The sequence below is a fragment of the Spinacia oleracea genome, chromosome 6, assembly GCF_020520425.1.
Source record: "Spinacia oleracea cultivar Varoflay chromosome 6, BTI_SOV_V1, whole genome shotgun sequence".
NCBI classification, from domain to species: domain Eukaryota; kingdom Viridiplantae; phylum Streptophyta; class Magnoliopsida; order Caryophyllales; family Amaranthaceae; genus Spinacia; species Spinacia oleracea.
Genome location: NC_079492.1, coordinates 149509448 through 149529893, shown reverse-complemented (window position 1 = coordinate 149529893; position 20446 = coordinate 149509448). Strand labels below are relative to the sequence as shown.

General features: G+C 36.0%; 3 protein-coding genes across 3 annotated transcripts; all 3 read left to right on the top strand.

Annotated features, from left to right (window-relative positions):
- The first annotated feature begins 760 nt into the window (after window positions 1-760).
- Window positions 761-7428, top strand: LOC110791520 (hsp70 nucleotide exchange factor FES1). Its single transcript, XM_021996273.2, has 10 exons — window positions 761-833; window positions 1487-1588; window positions 2366-2615; window positions 3874-3965; window positions 4338-4488; window positions 5153-5280; window positions 5419-5577; window positions 5773-5958; window positions 6344-6550; window positions 6820-7428. The coding sequence occupies exons 3-10, from the start codon at window positions 2378-2380 to the stop codon at window positions 6838-6840; spliced, it is 1182 nt and encodes a 393-aa protein (XP_021851965.2). The 5' UTR covers window positions 761-833; window positions 1487-1588; window positions 2366-2377; the 3' UTR covers window positions 6841-7428.
- A 1352-nt stretch (window positions 7429-8780) lies between these two features.
- On the top strand, window positions 8781-11884 carry LOC110791530 (60S ribosomal protein L13a-4). The gene is made up of 4 exons (XM_021996284.2): window positions 8781-9134; window positions 10468-10584; window positions 10719-10806; window positions 11534-11884. Exons 1-4 carry the CDS (start codon window positions 8863-8865, stop codon window positions 11675-11677), a joined length of 621 nt encoding a protein of 206 aa, XP_021851976.1. The 5' UTR covers window positions 8781-8862; the 3' UTR covers window positions 11678-11884.
- A 1714-nt stretch (window positions 11885-13598) lies between these two features.
- On the top strand, window positions 13599-18985 carry LOC110791540 (2-alkenal reductase (NADP(+)-dependent)-like). Its single transcript, XM_021996292.2, has 6 exons — window positions 13599-14122; window positions 15046-15229; window positions 16987-17153; window positions 17532-17614; window positions 17702-17828; window positions 18599-18985. Exons 1-6 carry the CDS (start codon window positions 13880-13882, stop codon window positions 18845-18847), a joined length of 1053 nt encoding a protein of 350 aa, XP_021851984.1. The 5' UTR covers window positions 13599-13879; the 3' UTR covers window positions 18848-18985.
- Window positions 18986-20446: the final 1461 nt, after the last annotated feature.

Sequence of the window (20446 nt, the reverse complement as noted above, 5' to 3'; positions counted from 1 at the left end):
TTAACAACCGTATTTGACAAACCTACCAACTTAGGTAGATTGACAAATTTTCTTATAAGAAAATAATCAATTTAAATTATATTTATGTTGGACCAGGTTAATTCAATTTTATGTTGGATAGTACTCCGTATTGCTTAGGAGAATCTATTGGCATGTCAACACGACAACACTCCCAAAGTATCTAAAATGCATCTCTTCACATATTTGACCACTGATGAACATGAAAATACTCTTAAGAGTCTTACCTTCCTCCCTAAACGACCACCATGGCACCACATGCCCCCTCACCTCATGGTGACCTTACCCAGTAACTCAGCAAGACAACAACCAACACCACCAAACCTAAAGATGGTCGTGGGCTAGGTCGTGTTTTGGGTCGAGCACCACGGGACGTGGTCCACGTCAAACCCACTCGTAACGTGTCGGACCAAAAATTTAAAAAGTGCGGCTCAGACACACAAGTGTCCTCATATATAAACTTAAATTTACTCAATTTAACGTCACTTGTGTTATATTGGACCGTACTTTATCATGCATTTTCCAAAACATACGACATAAACCAGACTCCCGACTTCGTACTCGCGCGTCTCACGACTTCGTACTCGCGCGTCTCACCCCGCCCCAGTGCCATCTTTACCCCTACCTCTCCTCCCCTTCCCCCATCGAGAATTTCTATCTTTATAAAATGTCAGCCAATTCCAAAATAAGAAAAAGATGCATCTCTAGAAACTTCATCTGATGTGTCCAAACTCCAAACAGAAACTAAAAATTACAACACCTGCAATTTCATTGGCTAGCTGATGTCAACGTCGATGTCATAAATATATAAAAATGTAATTCTTTCCCGGCAAATTTGTTAAAAAGGACCTTTTATAACCCAAATTTTGCGAGAAAGGACCTTATATAATTTTTTTTGTGAAATAACACCTTAATGTAAATTTTTTTGCGAGAAAGGACCTTATATAATTTATTTTTTGTGAAATCACACGTTAATGTACTTTTTTTTTGCGAAAGACAACCAAAAGTAAATTTCCGGCATTGACTGAGCTTTTCCGGCCATTGACTTGCACGTGAGAAGCACGTGTGGCATTATTTTGCTTATCACACCCAATTTTCCTCCAAAATTCTAAGCTTTAAAACCAAAAGTTGAAAAAAAAAACCGAAATAAAATCAAGTTTGAAAATTCAAGAGTCGGGAAAATCATTGTCTTTAGCTAACGTAAGCCACACGTGCTGCTCACGTGCAAGTTAATGGCCGGAAAAGCTCAGTCAATGCTAGAAACTTTCCTTAGGTCCTTTCTCGCAAAAAAAATTACTTTAAGGTGTGTTTTCACAAAAAAAATTATATAAGGTCCTTTCTTGCAAAATTTGAATTATAAAAGGTACTTTTTGGCAAATTTGCCTTCTTTCCCTTTGCTTTTTTTTTTTCTTCTCGAAGTTCAATTTATAATCGGAGAATTTGAGTAAAAAAAATCATTCTTACACAGGAAAATAAAACGGTTTCCTCAGCTCAAAACCACCGCAAAACAGCCGTGAACGGGTGAACCCCTCCGCTTCCACGACCTCCGATCTCCGGCACGAATTTATCAGTATGTTTTCTCTCTCCTCTTATTAGGTTCCCCATTTACCGTTTTTAAAAGTACCCAGATTTTAATTTTACGATTTGTTGAAGATTAGCTATGTGCCCATTAATTTTGTTTGTAAATGTGCCGTTATTAGGGTAAAGGTAGTTAATCATACTTAAAAGTTGAAAATTGGTTCTTTTTAGGGTTTTGAATTGGTATTTAAGTCAATTTCTTGGTGGGATTTAGCTAATCGAGGGTTGTAAAAATTGTCTTAGATGGCCTTTTTCTTTGAGTTGGTTGTTTGATTGAAGCAGAAATGTGGGGAAAACGGTGTGGAAGAACTTTGATTTGATGAAAATGGGAAGCCCATATCAGTGCGATTGTGGCAAACGAGGTTGTTTGATTGAAGCAGAAATGTGGGGAAAACTGTAACAAAATTTGATTTGATGAAATTGGGAAGCCTGTATCAGAGTGATTGTGACAAGAAAACTTGATTCCTATAATGAATGTTCATAGAATGCTTTTTAAATTTGGAAATTGAGTTGAATTTGCTAATTACATGCTAGAGAAAATGGTAGATTGATAGCATGAAAATTTTCTTTTATGAAAAGGAAGTGTTTTTAGCGGGAGCCTCTTTGAGGCAATGGGGTAATGATAATGATAATAATGATGAATAGGAAGTGTTTTACCACTGTATGTGTACATCATGTCCCAATTTGTCAGTTCCGCGTGACAAATTGAATCGTGTTTGGATTGTTAAGTGGCTGACAAGTGAAATCCCTGCAATTGTTTTTCTTCCAGATTCCTTGCAAGATGAGGGCAGTTAGATTGATCCTTATTCTGTCCCTAATCATTGTAATATCAGCAACGGTGGCGTGGGCAAGTGATGCCAAGGTGAACAAGTCAGCTCTGGGGTTGTTTTGGTCAACCGGTAAAGAAGAAGGAGAGTTATTTAGGAAGACACAATCTGAAGAATCCGAAGCATTGGATGGCAATGATGAGCTTGATGGTGGTTTCTCTTCTCTTGATGGGATGTTACAGTGGGCGATAGGTATTACACTATTACCCTTGATGGTGATTTCTTTACATTTCTTTGTTGTGTGACATCTTTGGTAGCTTTTCTTTTTATCAAAAGTATATACTGACAGTTTTTCTTTTTCTTTTACTCTTCTTTTTGTAATATCAACATTGATTTGTTTCCTAAGCCCTAATTTCAGTTTCTAAGTAATTTTCCCATATCGCTATCATTCTATTTCTGTATTTTTAGCATCATGGAAACGCTACACTGGAAATTTGAGTTATAAATGTACTATGTACTCTGTAATGTTTGGCTTGTTTTGTTCTGAACTTATGGCTAACTAATTATATTTAAGGCTTACCAATGACATTTACTGGACATGGTAGGTAATACAAGTGTGGATAGTATCTCTACCCAACTTTTCTCAGTGGGAAGATCTTTAGTGTCACAGTCTTATAATGGAATCCAAAACCTAGAAAGCATAAAGCCAAGCCTATACATGAGATGCTAGGGTGGACAATAATGTTTAGATTATAATCTATACAGTAGATCTGATAACGAACGAGTGCCCTGATTGAATTGAAGGACCAAACTCCAAAGACCCATTTGCCAAGGCTTTTACTCCTCCTAGCCGTGTAGAAGCCAGCGAGAGTTCCTAGACGTTTCCAAGAGTAAACATTTCATCGTGTTTAGTCATTAGCAGATAATTCTGAGTTGTGTGACATGAGGGGGGTCAGGGCGTCAGGCATGAAGTGGTGGAAACGTGACTGGATAACTGAATGTTGAATTAGCATTCCTTGAATAGTGAGATTTTCTACAAAGGAGAGGCTGAGAGATGAAAACGAGTAGTGATATACATTCTATACAAGAATTTTCCTTACACTGTTTGTATAAAAGAAACTCTCATTAGATTCAACCTATCTTTTAGCTGTTTGCAATTTTCCCTTTTCATCCTTTCTCTTTGTGGTTGTGTAATCATATTTACTCATCGTATTGCCAAAGTAGAAGTGGGATGAAAAGGAAGATCTCTAATAAAAAGGGTTAAAAGCTAAATAGTGCATCCCAACCCAGAAAAAAGATATTCCATTTAGAACAATATTTTTCCGTACCCTAAGCATAATCATTTAATTCCATAGTTATTTCTATGAAATAATGTGCTATATATTCCTTCTGTCCGATTTACCATTTGATTAGTGTTTGCATCTACTTCAGGCATGATGTGGCATAGTATTTTTCTTGTGTATTTGCTTGTAGAGTATCATCTTTATTTCTTCTTTTATGGATGTAACAGGACACTCTGATCCAGCTAAGTTAAAGGAAGGTGCAAAGTCTGTGCAGCACCTATCCGATGATGAGCTAAAGAAGCGCCAAATAGAAATTAAGGTGCATATCATCTATTACTTAACCGCTAAGTGGTCTTTTCTGAATCATATCATTGCCAATTGTTTTTGGGTCTAAGAATATATATTTAACTTTTAACTTATTCGAGTTTTCCGTACCTTGCCAGAGGTTTCACTACTCAATCTTCTGTAAAAGAACCGTGCCTAGATACTAGCTACATCTTCTGCTTTTTCCCTGCTTCCAGCAACATAATTACTTATTTATAATGAATAATGAGAGTGAAAAGTTAAAATGCACCAACCATTACAAGCAGTGTTTTACTGGACTTATTGAAATGTCTACTAGTGTTTTCTCGTGGTAGCTCACCTGAACTTTTCTCACTCAAATTTAACATTTGTATTATCTTGTGTACAGGAACTAATGGAAAAACTAAAAATGCCTTCAGATGCAGAGTTGATGAAAATTGCAATAGATGACTTGAACAATTCCTCTACCACTTTGGAAAATCGTCTTCTCGCTCTAGAAGAAATTTTGACACTCGTTGAGCCTATAGATAATGCCAATGGTATGTCCTGATTTGTTTCCTGTAGAGAAAAAATGAAGTAGTATGTTAAAACCTGTAGTATTCGTTAGAACACATTACTTTACAATCTCAGTATTTCAGTATGGAATTGAAGCTGCACCATCATGTTTCTCGACTTCTTCTGTTTCATATGTAATTGTGTACCCCTCTTTCTCATTTACTTGCCCCATTTGACCAAATTTTTATGAGAACTTTTTGGTCAACATGGGCCAAGTAATACGAGACAGATGGGGTCTCTCATATTGTATTCAAAGACGTCTCAAACTGCCACATCACTAACTAATCTATATTTGGAGAAACTTAATTTGGTTAATTTACAATGTCGAAGTGGGAAGATCAGGAAGGAGTAGGACACAAGACGGGGACAGAAATGGAACGCATGTTCTGAATTGCTTCCTCCTCCCCCACCCTTCTTGCCATAAAGAAAAGAAAGAAAGAAAGAAAAACTCTGATTTCGCACAATCAGTTTGTTGTCTTTCTACCCCCTTTTTTGGCTTTTACTATCTGTCACCGTTGTTTGTATGCTCTTCTGCTACAGGTTGTTCTCAATTGTTCTTCCTCTCTTTGATAGTCTGTGGTAGTGTATTGAATCTATTGACTATTGAAAGTTTCATGTTTTAAGATCCTTTCATCATTTTTTCAACAGATTTGGGCAAACTTGGGGGTCTTGCTGCTGTCATAAGACAGCTAGACAATGTCGAGCCAGATGTAAGGAAACTCGCTGCCTGGGTTCTTGGAAAAGCCAGCCAAAACAATCCAGTTGTTCAGAAGCAGGTCAGATTATTATTAGTTTATTATAAGTAGTTGTGCATTTTTGTTGCAGGCTGTTCTGTATACAATACCACATACAGAAACTCAACTATAGTGGAAGAAAATGTGCTCATATTATTCGATATTTATATGCGAATCTAGGTTTTGGATTTTGGTATACTGGCAAAGCTCGTGAAGATGGTGAGATCTGATGTTGTGGACGAGGCCACCAAAGCATTGTATGCAGTTTCTGCCTTAATCAGAAACAATCAAAATGGCCAGGAAATTTTTTATGCGGAAGCTGGAGACTTGATGCTCAAGGTAATTTGGATAAAATACTACTAGTTGCTACTTATCCGACTCCAAAAACCAAAAAATTAAGAGAAAGACCTGAAAAGAAGTAAAACCATATAATTGCAACCAAAAGAGGGTACGGGAGTACGGGACCAATAAGGTCAGCTTAGCTTTTATGTGTAAGAGGGCTTGACAGTTGCATAATTGTTCTCTTCCTTGCAGGATATATTGAGCAATTCGACCTTTGACATTAGATTACGCCGGAAATGCGTCTTTCTTATTAGTGACTTGGCAGTGTCTCAGTTAGAGAATGCAGATAAAGCCGAACTTCCCTTTTTTAGGGATCATGTTTTTCTAAGGGCGATAGTTAATTTAACGTCATCAGATGACCTTGATCTTCAGGAAAAGGTACCCCTTCTTAATCTCGTTACTTGTAAATCTGTGCCGAAAGTGTTTCGGTGTTTCCTTTGAGCTTTTTACAACCCAAATTCTTACTCTTTGGCTATGTTACTTGGCATTTTACCTCAAGTATCCACGTCGGATCCTTGAAATCCGGAATTGGTATTGACACTTTTACACTTCATTTTGGACCAAAAACATGGAAAATGATCATAAACTTCATTTTGGACCAAACACATGGAAAATTATCATAAAATTGACGCGTTTCTGTGTTTGATATGAGTTTCTGAGTCCAAGTACCATAGCTTTTTGGTCATGTCGCCTTCTATTGTCTAGATAGCTAGAATGTTGAATGTCATACAAAAATATGAGAATGTTCTTATTTATGCTGCAGGCACTTGATGCGATCAAGAATTTACTACAACTTAGAACGATCTCGGCTTCGGCTTTAAAGGATTTTTGTGCTTTGGACAAGGCATTGGAAAGAATGAGGCTGCAACTGCAGCAGTTAATGGAGGATGAAGATCAAAGAGATTATGCACAAGATGTGGAAATCCTTCGCCGAGAGGTGGAACTGATTTTTTACAAGAAGCTTGAGAAAGTAAGTCTCTTTTTTCTTTCTTCAAGAGTCCAGCTAATTGCTTAGGGCCCGTTTGGTATCATCTTTTATTTTCAGTTTTCTGCGTTTTGCAAAACTAAAAACCACAAAATGTAGTTTCCAAATTTTGTTGTCAGTTTCCAAAACCAACATGATTACTATAGGTATGTCCCAACCTGAATCTAATTACAATTTTCTGATGAAGAGATAGATTCAAGAATGTTAATCTTTTGGGTATTCACTAATTTTTTTTCCTGATGAAAACATGACAGGGTTTTCATGTTCCCACATGATACAACTTAGCATGATCTATTACCACTCCTTTGCAAGCTGAATTACATATACAGTCGTAGTCATAGATGCTCGGTTTATTAGTGATGATCCTGAAAAATATCGAGAAGTCAGCAAAAAGCTATTCAAATTTGCCATTGAACGGGATCCTGACATTTTTTCAGATAGTTTTGTGAGAGTCATTCATGTACTGTATTAGACTGTGAATCTGCTTACACACATCTCATACGCGAAAGACAGACACAGTTAAACTGTGCAAGATAAAGCATCTTCAAACGCCGTTTTGGCAGAAGTAAGTCTATGTCTTTGTACTTGTAGCTTTTCATCTTTGAAGTCCAAAGGATTTCGCAGTTAAACTGCTGTTTTGACTGTATATATCACTAGTTTGGTCAATATACAACCATTTTAGATATTTTTTACATGTTTTACTGGAGGATTTTATTTGGTTCTTCAAGTTCAGTCGGAGGTTTGGCATTTCTTGCCACTTAACGATGATTGTTGTGTTGTATTTGATGGTAATTTTAGTTTTGGATGCCTCAAAATATAGTGAACATTACCAGTTATTGATTTATTGGATACATTTCATATTATTTGTTCATTTTATCAACAGATTTTTACAATATTATTTGTCCTTTCAAATAGAGAGATCCATATTTGAATTTGACCCCTTTAGGCCTCGCTCACAATGTCTAATTCATTACTCGATGCCTTTAAAAATCGCTTCACTTCGTCGTCAAACCCAGGGAGGAATATTGATTTGTCTTTCCTCCCTACCTTTGTGTCTCAGCAAGATCAAGAAAAGTTACTCCTTCCCTTAATTGACGAAGAAATTAAAGACGCCTTCTTTAATATGAATCGACTCAAATCTTCAGAATTGGATGGGTTCAGGCCCATTTTTTTCAAGCCTGTTGGCCTACAGTTGATCGGGAAGTTACCATATTAATTAAAAGTTTCTTCTATCATGGAAAACTTCCACGTGCTCTTAACCACACTATCAAATTGCACAAAATAATAATCCGGAAAATCCAAACCATTTGAGGCCAATTAGCGTTTGCAACACCATTTATAAGGTCATATCCAAACTCATGGTTAGTAGATTACTCCCTATCCTCCAAGAACATATTAGCCCCTTCAAAATGCTCTCACTCCCGAACGCTAATCAACTAATAGTACAAGAAATTCTAACCTACAAATCTACAATTGGTCGGTGTGTCTTTAAATTAGACATGGAAAAGGCTTATGATAATATATGATAGGATTTTCTATGTTTAACCTTACAACCTTTGGTTTCCCACCAGTGGATCTACTGGGTAAAGGCATGTATCATCACTATCAAAGACAACATTGACAAACCTATTACAGCCTATACCTACAATTTTGGCCATTCTCGATCCTTTATGGCCGAAGCTAGTGCTCTTAGCTAGTGCTTTTCACGGTATCTAAGAAGTCAAGCGACTTAACATCATAACACTTTACATTAAAGGTGACAACCTTCTCATTATCAACTCACTTTACATTGAAGGTCTCAGGTGGCTAAGACTGAGGCCCTGTGTACAATAGGTCTCAAGTTCGAATCATCTGCCCCTATTTGTAATTCATATTGACCTCGTGACTCATTCGCACCAAAATAAATAAAAAATCAACTCAGTTAAAGGAATATGCTCCATTTCTTGGAAACTTCACAACATTGTAAAGAATATTAACAGCATTCTCCTCTCGTTCGACATGTGGGAAATCAAGCATATTTTAAGAGAAACTAATAGTGCAACTGACTGGATTACGAATGTTATATAGAACTGACTTTCAACCCTTATTTTTCCTGAGCTTAACTTATGTGAACTTATTTTTTTTTTTTAAAAGTGGAAATAAGGTGAACAGAATCCGAAAAATTCTACCTTTCATTAAAAAAAAAGGGAAATTCCTCCCTACCAAATACGGAGTAAAGGTGTAAAGCCGCATTCAGCCACGTACAAAACCCTAAAACCCCAAAGCGACGGAGAGAGAAAACCTCAGAGAGAGTAAAAATGGTGTCTGGTTCAGGAATCATGGCGAAGAGGGTAGTCGTCGACGCCCGCCACCACATGTTGGGCCGTCTAGCCTCCATTGTTGCCAAGGAGCTTCTCACCGGCCAGCGTGTCGTGGTGGTTCGTTGTGAAGAGATCGCTCTTTCCGGTGGTCTAGTTAGACAGAAGATGAAGTATCTCCGATTTCTCCGCAAGAGGATGAACACCAAGCCTTCTCACGGCCCCATTCATTTCCGAGCTCCTTCGAAGATCTTCTGGCGTACAGTTAGAGGGTATACTTTCTTCTTTTCTCTGTATTTTCCCTGTTTGTTTTGATTTTAGGGTTTTATATGCTTCGATCAAGCTAATTTTAGGGTTTCCTTAGTTGTTTTTCGATGATTGATAGCTCAATTAAAGGGGAAATGCATATTGGTTTTGAAATATTGTGGATTTTTGACCTAATTTGTGTTTGAAATCGCACTGTCATTTCCCCCTTTCTGATTGTTAAATAAGATTGACACACTATAAAATCACATTAAAAACAGAGGGGAATATCCTGCACCCAAATTGAATTCAACTACACTCTAAATGAAGCGAACAACTTAAGAATATGAGAGAGTTCTGTTATGAGTTGTTCTTGTCTTCTCTTTGTGGTTGTAGTAGATTTATTCTGGGGTAGGCTTTTTTTAAGAGTTGATGCTATAAAACAGCAGCTCTGTGTTTCTGTTCAAAATCAAGGTGACCTGCATAATATTTGATTCAGCTATCAAGGATTTCCGAGATTGATGCAATCAAACTGATTCCTGCGGAAATACAGTACGACCCCTTAGAATATGATGAAGCTACTATTTTAAATAGAGTTAGGATTGGATTAATAGATGAGAGATGGAGGATCAATGAGAGTCTATGCAAACAATGAGTAACCGACATTATTTAAGGAGTTATTAATTTTTAGGGGGAAATTATTGTAAGTAGAGGCTACTAAAAACAGTGGGATCGAATTGAAGGTGAAATTGGAATGTGATGCTAATTCAAGGTTGAATTGAACGTTCAGTTCCAATTAAAGAAGGAGTTGGAGATTGATAGTAATTCAAGATAAAGAATTTATGGGAGATCGATAGTTAGAAAGAATTGAATGATCATTAAAGAAGAGGATGAAGTTAAGGAGTTAAGTGGGAATGGGGAAGATGGAAGGGTGGAAAAGCTTTGTGCGTGATGAAGTCTCTGCTCCTAACGTTTTGTGTTTTTCTTTTTCCTTTTTAATGAACGAAGAGGAGACTAGAGAGGAATGGGGACACATGTCATTCTGGTTTTCTTTTTTATAGACTAGGTATAGATGTTGATTTAGTTGAGATATAATATCCAATAAATATTCAATCGAAATGCTGTACTGAACAGCTGGTAGGGTGTTTGAATGAACACTCAAAATTCTAAATTTTTTTACTTCCATCTTCATCTAATACAAGAAATTTAAACAAATAATTACCTGGGCACAATTATTTACTAAGTCTTGTTATGAAATTGATTTAATAAACATTATTTTCTTCAGTAAGTACTACTGTTATGAAACTGTTCTTGTGTAGTATGATTCCTCACAAGACTAATTGCAGAATTGTTTTTTTGTAGTATGATTCCTCACAAGACCAAGAGAGGAGCTGCTGCATTAGCAAGGTTGAAGGTGTACGAGGGTGTCCCCCCACCGTACGACAAAATCAAGAGGGTGGTTGTTCCTGATGCTCTAAAGTGAGTTGGATTTTTCCGGATGTTCTAATCATCGATTCATCGGTTGTTATGTTGTCTTTTGGGTTTTCTATATGAGAACGTATGTTGCAGATAATAATATATTGTGTATAACTTATCTTTTTTGGTTAATGCAGGGTGTTGAGGCTTCAAAAGGGCCACAAGTACTGCTTGCTTGGCCGTCTATCCAAGGAAGTCGGCTGGAACCACTACGACACCATCAGGGTATGTATAACCTTGTTTTTTTGTTCGTAGTGGATAATAAACTTGTAGCTAAGCTTTGTTTAAGTAATTCAAAGTTGCATACACTGTCTGATATTCTTCATAATAAGTGTAATGTTTGAATAAGTTTTGTCATACTCTGTCGATATTAGATTCTGTATGAAGAAAGCTGATTTGATTATGTTTATGTAATTTATGCTTAGATAATTTAGAAATTCACTCTACATATAATGGGTCTTTGTTACCCTCGACATTGCATTGTCATTTTTGGATCAAGATAAACTTAGCTGGCATTGTAGCAGTGAGCTCTAGATCTATAATATTTGTAACTATCTAAACATTTTGCCCTTGTTTCAAACATTTGTTACTGAAGTCTTTGCATTTCAAACTAATCAGTGTAACATTCAAGGGGTTCGTCTCCAAATTGGGAAACTGATTCTAAAGAGTGGTTTAAATTTGTATGAAGTATATGGTTGTGTATAGAATAAGGTTAATTGTTCAAATCTCCAGAAAATCAGACATCTTTTGGTGAACAAGGAGTTGATTGCTTTTGAACTTGTTTATTATATTTGTCCAATCACTCAACTGCATGAATCTCTGTTATCGCTTGCTAAACTCTCTATTATCACATGAATGTGTCCAATTACTCATATGCCGAACTATAGAAATCTAGCAGCAACTTGTTAGAAAGTAATCCTAATTTTTTGCTGATCATTGTCTTGATTTGCAGGAACTTGAGGAGAAACGAAAGGAAAGATCTAAGGTAGTCTACGAGAGGAAGAAGCAACTCATCAAATTGAAGGCGAAGGCCGAGAAGGCTGTTGAGGAGAAGCTTGGATCTCAGCTAGAAATTCTTGCCCCAGTCAAGTACTGATTATAGGAGAGGAGTTTTTTGCACCGGTTTTTTTATTCTAGACAAGTAGAGTGTTTTTTTTAAAAATGTTCTGCTACTTTGTGTACTCAAGTCGTCATCTATGCTATACTTCTAGGCCTCTGTAATTGTTTCCTGTGAGTGTCTTTTGCTTTTCTGGTCTGATCTGATCTGATATGATAAGCAAATTGAAGTTTTAAATCCATCAAATGCAAGTAGACCAGATAACGGATTACGTATTTGCAAGTAGCTCTAGTATGTTGGAAGTATTAAGGGATTACCTTTTTCGGGCCGTCATTTATAGAAGCGGTGCAAGTATTAAGGGACGGTCCGAAAAGGAAAGCGGTGTGAGTATTAAGGGACGGAGGGAGTATAAACCTTGATTTAAAATTCTGGAGATTTTTCGGTAAAGGCCTGGAGCATTTGAGAGCGATACAGAAGAGAGTTGGTCTTTTGGAATTGTGAACAGGTTGATTTACTACCAGACGAACAGTTGCTGTTAGGAATTAAAGACTACTTAGTAAAGTCAGACAATAATACGAAACGAACTTAGAGTCAAATACGAGTCTTGTTTGGTTTATATGTTGTTTCTTAATTTAAATTAGGAAATTATATATGTTTTGGTGTGTATCAATCTCGAGAATTATTTATTTGAGGAGAGGAAACCTAACTTTTCTCACAAACACTTGTGTCCTTTATTATTGTTTTTACTATTTATTCTACATTGTATTTGGCTATTTGCAGGGTTTGTAATCAATCGGTCATGACACGTTTTAGTTAAAACAATTACGATTGCATATTATCCCAAAGCCATTCGTTCTTCCAAGTGGGCTTCAACACTTGGTAAATCTTCGTAATTTAATGTTAACATGTTATTAATGATGAATTGAGTGAATTACCAGAATGGATTAGTTGTTTCTCCTCTTTTGATTACATGATGTGGTTACGTATTTGTCCCAAGTTGACTTCTCTGCCAGAAAGATGCCAACGCACAAATGGTAGCGATTAGCCCAAGATAACTTATTGCAACATTTTAAAACATTTAATTTGGATGAGCGTAAGTATACGAATCGGAGGGAGTAATGTAGCGTGATTGCTCCGGGTTTCGTAATAGTTTTTGAAAATGGTTGATTAGTGGTTAATTCGTTAACGACCGTTAGTTAATAGGGGTATTTGGTGTATTTTCACAAACATTAAGAGTATTTGGTGAATTCTGAAACTTTGAAGGTATCTTTGTGTATTTCGTAAAATCTCAAGGGCATTTCATAAAAAAAACGGAGTAGTTTTATACCAAACGTAAATCGTGGTTAAAAACTTAACTATACTATTACTTGATAGTTATTGGAATCGATCTTAACCTGTGACCGAGAGTGAACCCTACCTGAATTTTAAATGACCCGAAAATTATCCGATACGACCCGAACATAACCTGAACTCGAGATTAACTGCTACAAACCCGACTATATAACCCGAAATGATTCCGACCGTAACATGACTCGACCCGAAACCGAAATGGGAAAAGACCCCGACATGACCTGACCGGAAACCAACATGACCAAACCCGACTTGAACCCAAGTGACAAAGTGACCTGACACAATCCGACCTGATCATGACCTGTGACCCGACCTGGTCATGACCCGTGACCCGACCCGATGACATGTTTTGACAGCTCTTTGTCTCGTACGGTTGTTTATTACCTGCCTTATTGCCTCCCAGGCTCCCACCACAAATCATAAAGTCACATTAATTAAAAGAGATGCTGCATCGTACGGGATCAAAAACTAGTTCATCACCTAGTTAAGAAACTACTCATAGTTAGTAGTAACGCAAGTTTCACAATGTGTGTAAGTGTAACACGAATAGAAACTTAAACTATATAAGGATCATATATATGTGCGCACCCAAAATTTGAAGTATTAACCACTTTCGTTATTCACATGTTCATAGCAAACTTTGTCCTCTTTTCCTCTTGGTGTTTTGCTGTTGATTCTTTCAGAAAAGTTGTAGTGCAATTTGTGTGGTTTCAAATCCATATAAATTCAATTGTATGGTACGAAAGCAACGTTGATATTTATCCATCAAATCTTTGAATGATTGCCAAATCTTGTTGGTAGTATTATATATATTACACTTTCAATTATGTTAGTGTGCTTATTTTGAGTTTGTATGTGAGAGAAAACAAAGAGAACAACAAAATACAAATAATGGAGGGAGTTGATAATGTGGAAAGCAAAGAATGTTACATGGCAGCCTATTCTAGAGATGGTGTACCATCATCTGATCATCTCAAGTTTAGAATTGTTAGTTTATCCTTAGCCGTTGATTCGATCCCCGATGATCATATCGCTATTCGGAGCCTTTGGATCTCGGTCGACCCGTATCTACGCTCCAGAATGACCGGTGTTGAAGAGGATGGTCTTAATGTCACCCAGTTTCCCATTAACCAGGTAATTCCTAATTTATTACATTACTAAAATAGACATCAAGAATAACACGTGTCACTTTCTGGTGTAAAATTTTCACTTTAAAACTCCTTTCATAAAAAAAAAACATATATAATTTATATATTGATGGCTAAAGAGAGGAGCTATATATTGATGGGTCACATCTGAGATCGAAATTGGTTTGAGATTTGATAACTTGGAAAAGTAAAAGGGGGCTTGAAGAAGAAAACATGGTAGAAAACTGAGAAATTTTTATAGAAAAAGGTGGAGGAAACTAGGAGGAAAACCTCCTAAAATGAGAGCATCTCACTCTATATTAAATTATGGAAAATTTCAAAATTACCACCTTATAAAGTCCACCTTTTTAAAATTACCACCTTATAAAACTTTAATTTAAAATTATCACCTTATAAAATCACAAACTTTTAAAGTTACCACCTTATAAAATCACAAATTTTATAAGGTGATAATTTTAAACACAAAAGTGAAAATTTTGAAGGAAAAACATAATAAACCTTCAAATTTACCGCATGTTAACGAAAAAATTGACAAAATCACTTAACATGTGGTAACTTTGAAAGTTTGTGATTTTATAAGGTGATAATTTTAAATTAAAATTTTATAAGGTAGTAAATTTGAAAAAAGTACGTGGACTTTATAAGGGGGTAATTTTGAAAAAATCCTTAAATTATTAATAGTGCGACTTGGTTTTATCGTAGTATGTATAGCTACATTTAACATTTTCCTCAACGTTACGCTGTTTCCCATTAACTAGGTAATTCTAGTTACAGATATATATATATTCATATGTCGTATGACTTTATATTAAATAATGAGACAATATCATACATTATCATTTGGCTTTAATCGTATATGTAACGTTTTTCTTACATTTGACATAATTGTTGTTATAAATGGAATTGCAGGTGATTGTATCATATGGTGTAGGGAAGATTGTTAAATCGAAGGATGAGAAGTATAAGGAGGGTGATTTGGTAGTTATCGCAGAAATGCCTGTTGCAGAGTATAGTGTTTTACCCTCTAAAGCTGTCACTACTAAAATTGATCCTGCCTTAGAAGTCAGCCCTTCAGAGTATCTCAATGTACTTGGTATGATGTTTAATCTATCTATTCTATTACGTTGTATTAAAACAGACATCACGAGTGACACGTGTCATTTTCCGGTACAAATCTCTATTTTTTTATTAAAAATATTTTTCCTAAAAGATTTTCAATCCTATTTTAATTAACGGTTTATATATGCAAAAAAATAAAGATAATAGAAAAATAAATACCATTTAATAATAATGATTTGCTAAAAATGATTTTTGGTAATATTTTATTCAAAAGTTATTAAATAATGGAACATATATATATTTACTAAATATTGTGGTCAAATCAACATATCAGTATATAAAATATATAACTAGTATGTAACCCGGGCGTTGCCCCGGGTTTTGACTTTTATTCGGGTTTTTTTTAAAATATGTGCACATAGAGATGGTGCCATCATCAAATTACGGTGGTGACATAAGATTAGTGGCCGGTCAACAACCTCCCCGATTAAACCCCACATCCAAAAATCTAAACAAAGTCGGATCCTTTCTTCAAAGTAATAATTGTACATTTATGAATTAAGTAATCATTCATTTTTTTGGCATTCACTTTTATTCAATTTATTTTTTATTGTAAAACGAATATATAGGATTATATGGAAAGATATTATATAAGTTGTAGTTGGTTAAGATGGTAAGAAGTGTAACTTTTAACAAAGAGATTTGGTGTTCAATTCTTGTTAGATGTTTTTTGTTGTAATAACGTGTCATGATGCTAGTAAGTGGTGACGTGGCGTAATAAGGAGAGATCTACGTGACACGTATACATTCTTCAAAACGCCTTTTAATATATTAGTATAGATATGTTTTTTTTTTGATTCCAATGAGCCACAAGGGCAATATAAATTACAAATGGGGGTGGGGGGATTTGAACCTGAGACCTATTGTACACAGGCCCTCAGTCTTAACCACTAGGCCAAGACATCATTGGTATATATTAGTATAGATATGTAGTAGGATGGAAACTACATACACTATAAGAAAATGACGAATTTCCGACCGCTAAAAGTAGTCTAAAAAGGCGTTTTTGGTCGCAAAAAAATTTACCCACTAAAAGTAGTCGGAAAAGAGATGTCGGTGATACTCTGGGAGAAGTTTGGCCAAATTGCGACTAAAAATTAGTCGGTAAAAATTTTCGACTACTTTTCCGATTACAAATAGTCGAAAAATTACCGACTACCAAACTCCGTATTCCATATGATGATTAAATTGTTACGTACAAGATTTATTAATGATTCAGTAACTTCAGTGCATACACGTAACGTAATCTAGTTTGTAACTAATGAATTACCCTAATCAACATAAATTTACAAATTTCACTGTGATAAATACGGAGTATTTGATTAGTATATACTGATATACGTAGTACTTCATAATACGGAGTACTCCCTCCGTCCCGGAATACTCGACCCGGTTTGACCGGCACAGAGTTTAAGGGACTTGAATTGACTTATTTAATTTAATAGATAGTAGTTGATAGTGGGGTATTTTTTTAATGTAGTTAATGGGAGGTGGGTTAAGAGGTGGGGTTGGGAGAGAGTAGGGGTTGAATTTTTAATTATTTTTTGTATGGAGTAGGGGGTAGGTGGGTTAATAGGGGTGGAGTGAGAAATAATATAATATTGTTAGAATATTTCCATTTTTAGAAACAGGTCAAGTATTAAGGGACGGCCCGATAAGGAAAACAGGTCAAGTATTCCGGGACGGAGGGAGTATGAGTGAGCGTAACATACGTGTACGGTGTACGTGCAGGCGTACCGGGTTATGCAGCATGGGTAGGAATACAAGTAATAGGAAAGCCAAAGGCAGGGGAAAATGTGTTCATTTCTGCTGCTGCTGGGGGTGTTGGCATGATTGCTGGCCAATTGGCTAAACTTAAAGGTTGTCGGGTTGTTGGAAGCACCGGATCTGATGATAAGGTACCTTTTTTTACGGGTTTTGTTATATGGTTGTGGGTCGGGCTTCGGGCCTATCCGACAATTCGTGGGCCTGAACGTGCCTGGCCCACGCCAAAGCTACTCAGCATCGTGTCGGGCCGGGCTGAACATTTCAAAATAGGGCTAGGCCCATGGGCCGTCGTACCTAAGCATATTTTACTAAATTAATCGTGCTTTGTCGGAGCGTGCCGTGCTTTTTTCAAATAAATAAGGCCCAGGCCCAGCCCGGCCCATGACTTTGTGCTTGTGTCGGATCGAACTTTATGTGTCGGGTCGGGTTGGACTTCGGCCCGGCCCAAAACCATCTAATGCAGCCTCTAGGCATGTTACAATATTTTATAACATAGAACATTTTTATAGGTGAAACTATTGAAGGAGGAATTTGGGTTTGATGAAGTAATTAACTACAAGAAAGAACCAGATCTTGACGCTGCTTTAAGCAAGTAATTTTGAGTTTTCATTTTCTCCCCTCTTTTAATTAGTTCAACATTTTAAATTAAGGATCTGAATTTGTTGTTAATTAATTACAGATACTTCCCTAATGGAATTGATATATACTTCGAGAACGTGGGAGGAAAAACTCTTGAGGCTGTTCTCAATCATGTTAATACGTATGCACGTATTCCACTTTCTGGAATGATATCCCAATACAATGAGGTATTTTCTACTCTATTATACTTCCTCCAATTTTTTTTTTAATCGCACCATTTGAGGTTTCGAGCTTGCCAATGCAATATTTTAATCATTGATATCTCTCAGTATGCTCCATGCATTAGATCGAAGAAAAAAATGGAAAAAATTGATATTCTAAAAGTATATATTTCGAGACGAAACTAACAAGATTCCACATGAATATATTTTTCCTTACATATAAATCACAAGAGAATATGAATATGCAGTTATTAAAAAACGGAGGAAGTAAACATAACAACTTCCTCCGTTTTTAATAATTGCATTATTCACATTCTCTTATGTGTTCCTTTGTTAAACGCTCCGGTAGACGGTAGTAAGGTTGCTCATGATTTAGCACATTATCAACCTTGGGAGTTTGGGCGCAAATTGTGGGAGGATGAGTTCCCTACTTGTATCTTGAACGGTGTTTCTGCCGATTTATCTAGTTAGTCCCCCTTTGTGGGTTCCTTCAAAAAAAAAAAAGAACGGAGGAAGTATGAAGTCCATTATTTCATTTCAAACTTCAAAGTAGTCAGGTTATTGTGTTAGTATATTTCACAAAAACAAAGAAGGTTCCATCTTAAAACCACATGACAATAAAGAAAGTAGCCTCTTAGCCTTACTAAGCGAACATCTCTCTCTTCTTTTACAACTGTGGGACACAGGACACTGTCACACTGACCATGTAATATTTCGTAGATCAGATCTTAACATATTTTGACGAAGTTTGTCGTGTGTAATTGCCAATTGAACAGGTTTGGACAGAAAGGGAAGGAGTGAGAAATCTATTGAACATGGTGGGAAAGGAAGTTCATATGCAAGGATTCATGTTGCGATCATATATGCACCTATTTGGAGATTTTGCGACAGAAATGGGTGGATATTTGAAGGAACAAAAACTTACTTCCAAACTTAAAATCAACAAGGGTATTGAGAGCTTTTTAGATAGCATGGGTTCACTTTTTACAAGTTCCAATATTGGGAAAGTGGTCATTCAAGTTTAAAGCCATTACTTTAACTTGGCCCATTTGCCCTTATTTTTCTAGTTTACTCTATGCTAGTTATATTTATGGAATCTTTTAATAAACTATAATGTACCAATGTATCAAGTTTGAAAAGGAAAATATTGTTTGTCATGTGAAGTTAGGGTTCGTTTGGTATCATTGTAAATTCATTAGAAAATGTGAAAAAGATTCTCAAGAAAATAAGTCAAAATAAGTTAAAATTATTTTTAACTTGACTGGTAATGGAGATGATAACGAGTTAGATACGAGCATGAACAAGTTAAAATCGAGCTATAATAATGAGTTATAAACGAGATGTTTGCGAACACTGACGAATCGGACGTGATATTGTTAAAGTAAAGGTCATTTAGTTAATGAACATTAAGTTTTTGTTTGAGCTTATTCAATAGCTTAATAAATGAGTTTTGACCAATGTTGTTCACATACATATTAGTTTATATAGGGGGTGAGCGGGACTGGGTACCTAGTCAAAAACTAAAGAACAGGTATTGAAACCGATCGTAACTGGGTCCAGATTTTTGGAATCCGTCCCAAAACCGGTCAAACCGAGTCCAAAATTTTTAGAACCATTATTAGAAGCGGTTCCACCGGTTCTGGTACTAGGTACCCGGTTAGCTTTCACTTTCTTAATCTTGCTTAATTAATAATTAAGTTAAAGATTAAAGATGATTATACTTCTGCTTTTTTTTTTTTAATAAACTACCATTATGACATTTTTTTTCCTAGACTTTTTACCCCAAAACTACCGTTAATTATCATGTTTTTTGAATTATTTGTGTTTGTTCGGTACCGGGTACCTGGTCTTGGAACTGGTCCCATTGGGTTCTCGGTCTCAGAACCGGTACCAACGGGTATCCACTGGGGAACGAGTTCTAGAAATCTAGATCTGCAACCGGAAACCGGTTATATATGAGCGATTCCTAAAATTTGGGACCAGAACCGGTCCCTGCGCTATTGGCTCCGGCTCTAAACCCGTCGGACCCTTTGCAGTTTCGGGTCCAAGATCGAGTACCAAATATTTCTACTCACCCTAAGTTTATATGCACCCCGACATTTGAGCTACGTACGCTGGTCGTTTTTCATGGGAATTTTAGTTTTGTATGCTTCAGAATACAGTGAACATTAGCAGTAATTGGATCCATTTTCATATTACTACATATATGTTCATTTTATCAACCGATTTACAACATTATCTCAGATCTACGTTTTTTCTGTTATCTTTTACTTTCAATATTTTGACTACAATAAGTTCGTGGATGCATAAATTTAATCATTAACATTTTCAATTATCAATAACTAAAAAGTAAGATAAAAGTATATGTGTTTGATTATCTACCACATCCAATATGACAATATTTTATATATTATTAAATAGAAATAAAGTTTATAAATAATACAAAAAGTTAATTAAACTGTTGCGACTTGCGAGTGAAAAAAAATATATTTGAATTTGACCCCTCGTCTTTTTTGTTGTTGTAAGGTCACATTCTTAACGTACATCGTCTCATGACTCTCATCAACCCACTCCAAATCGCAACAGTTTATCAAAATAGGTCAAAAGTCACATTAATTAATTAA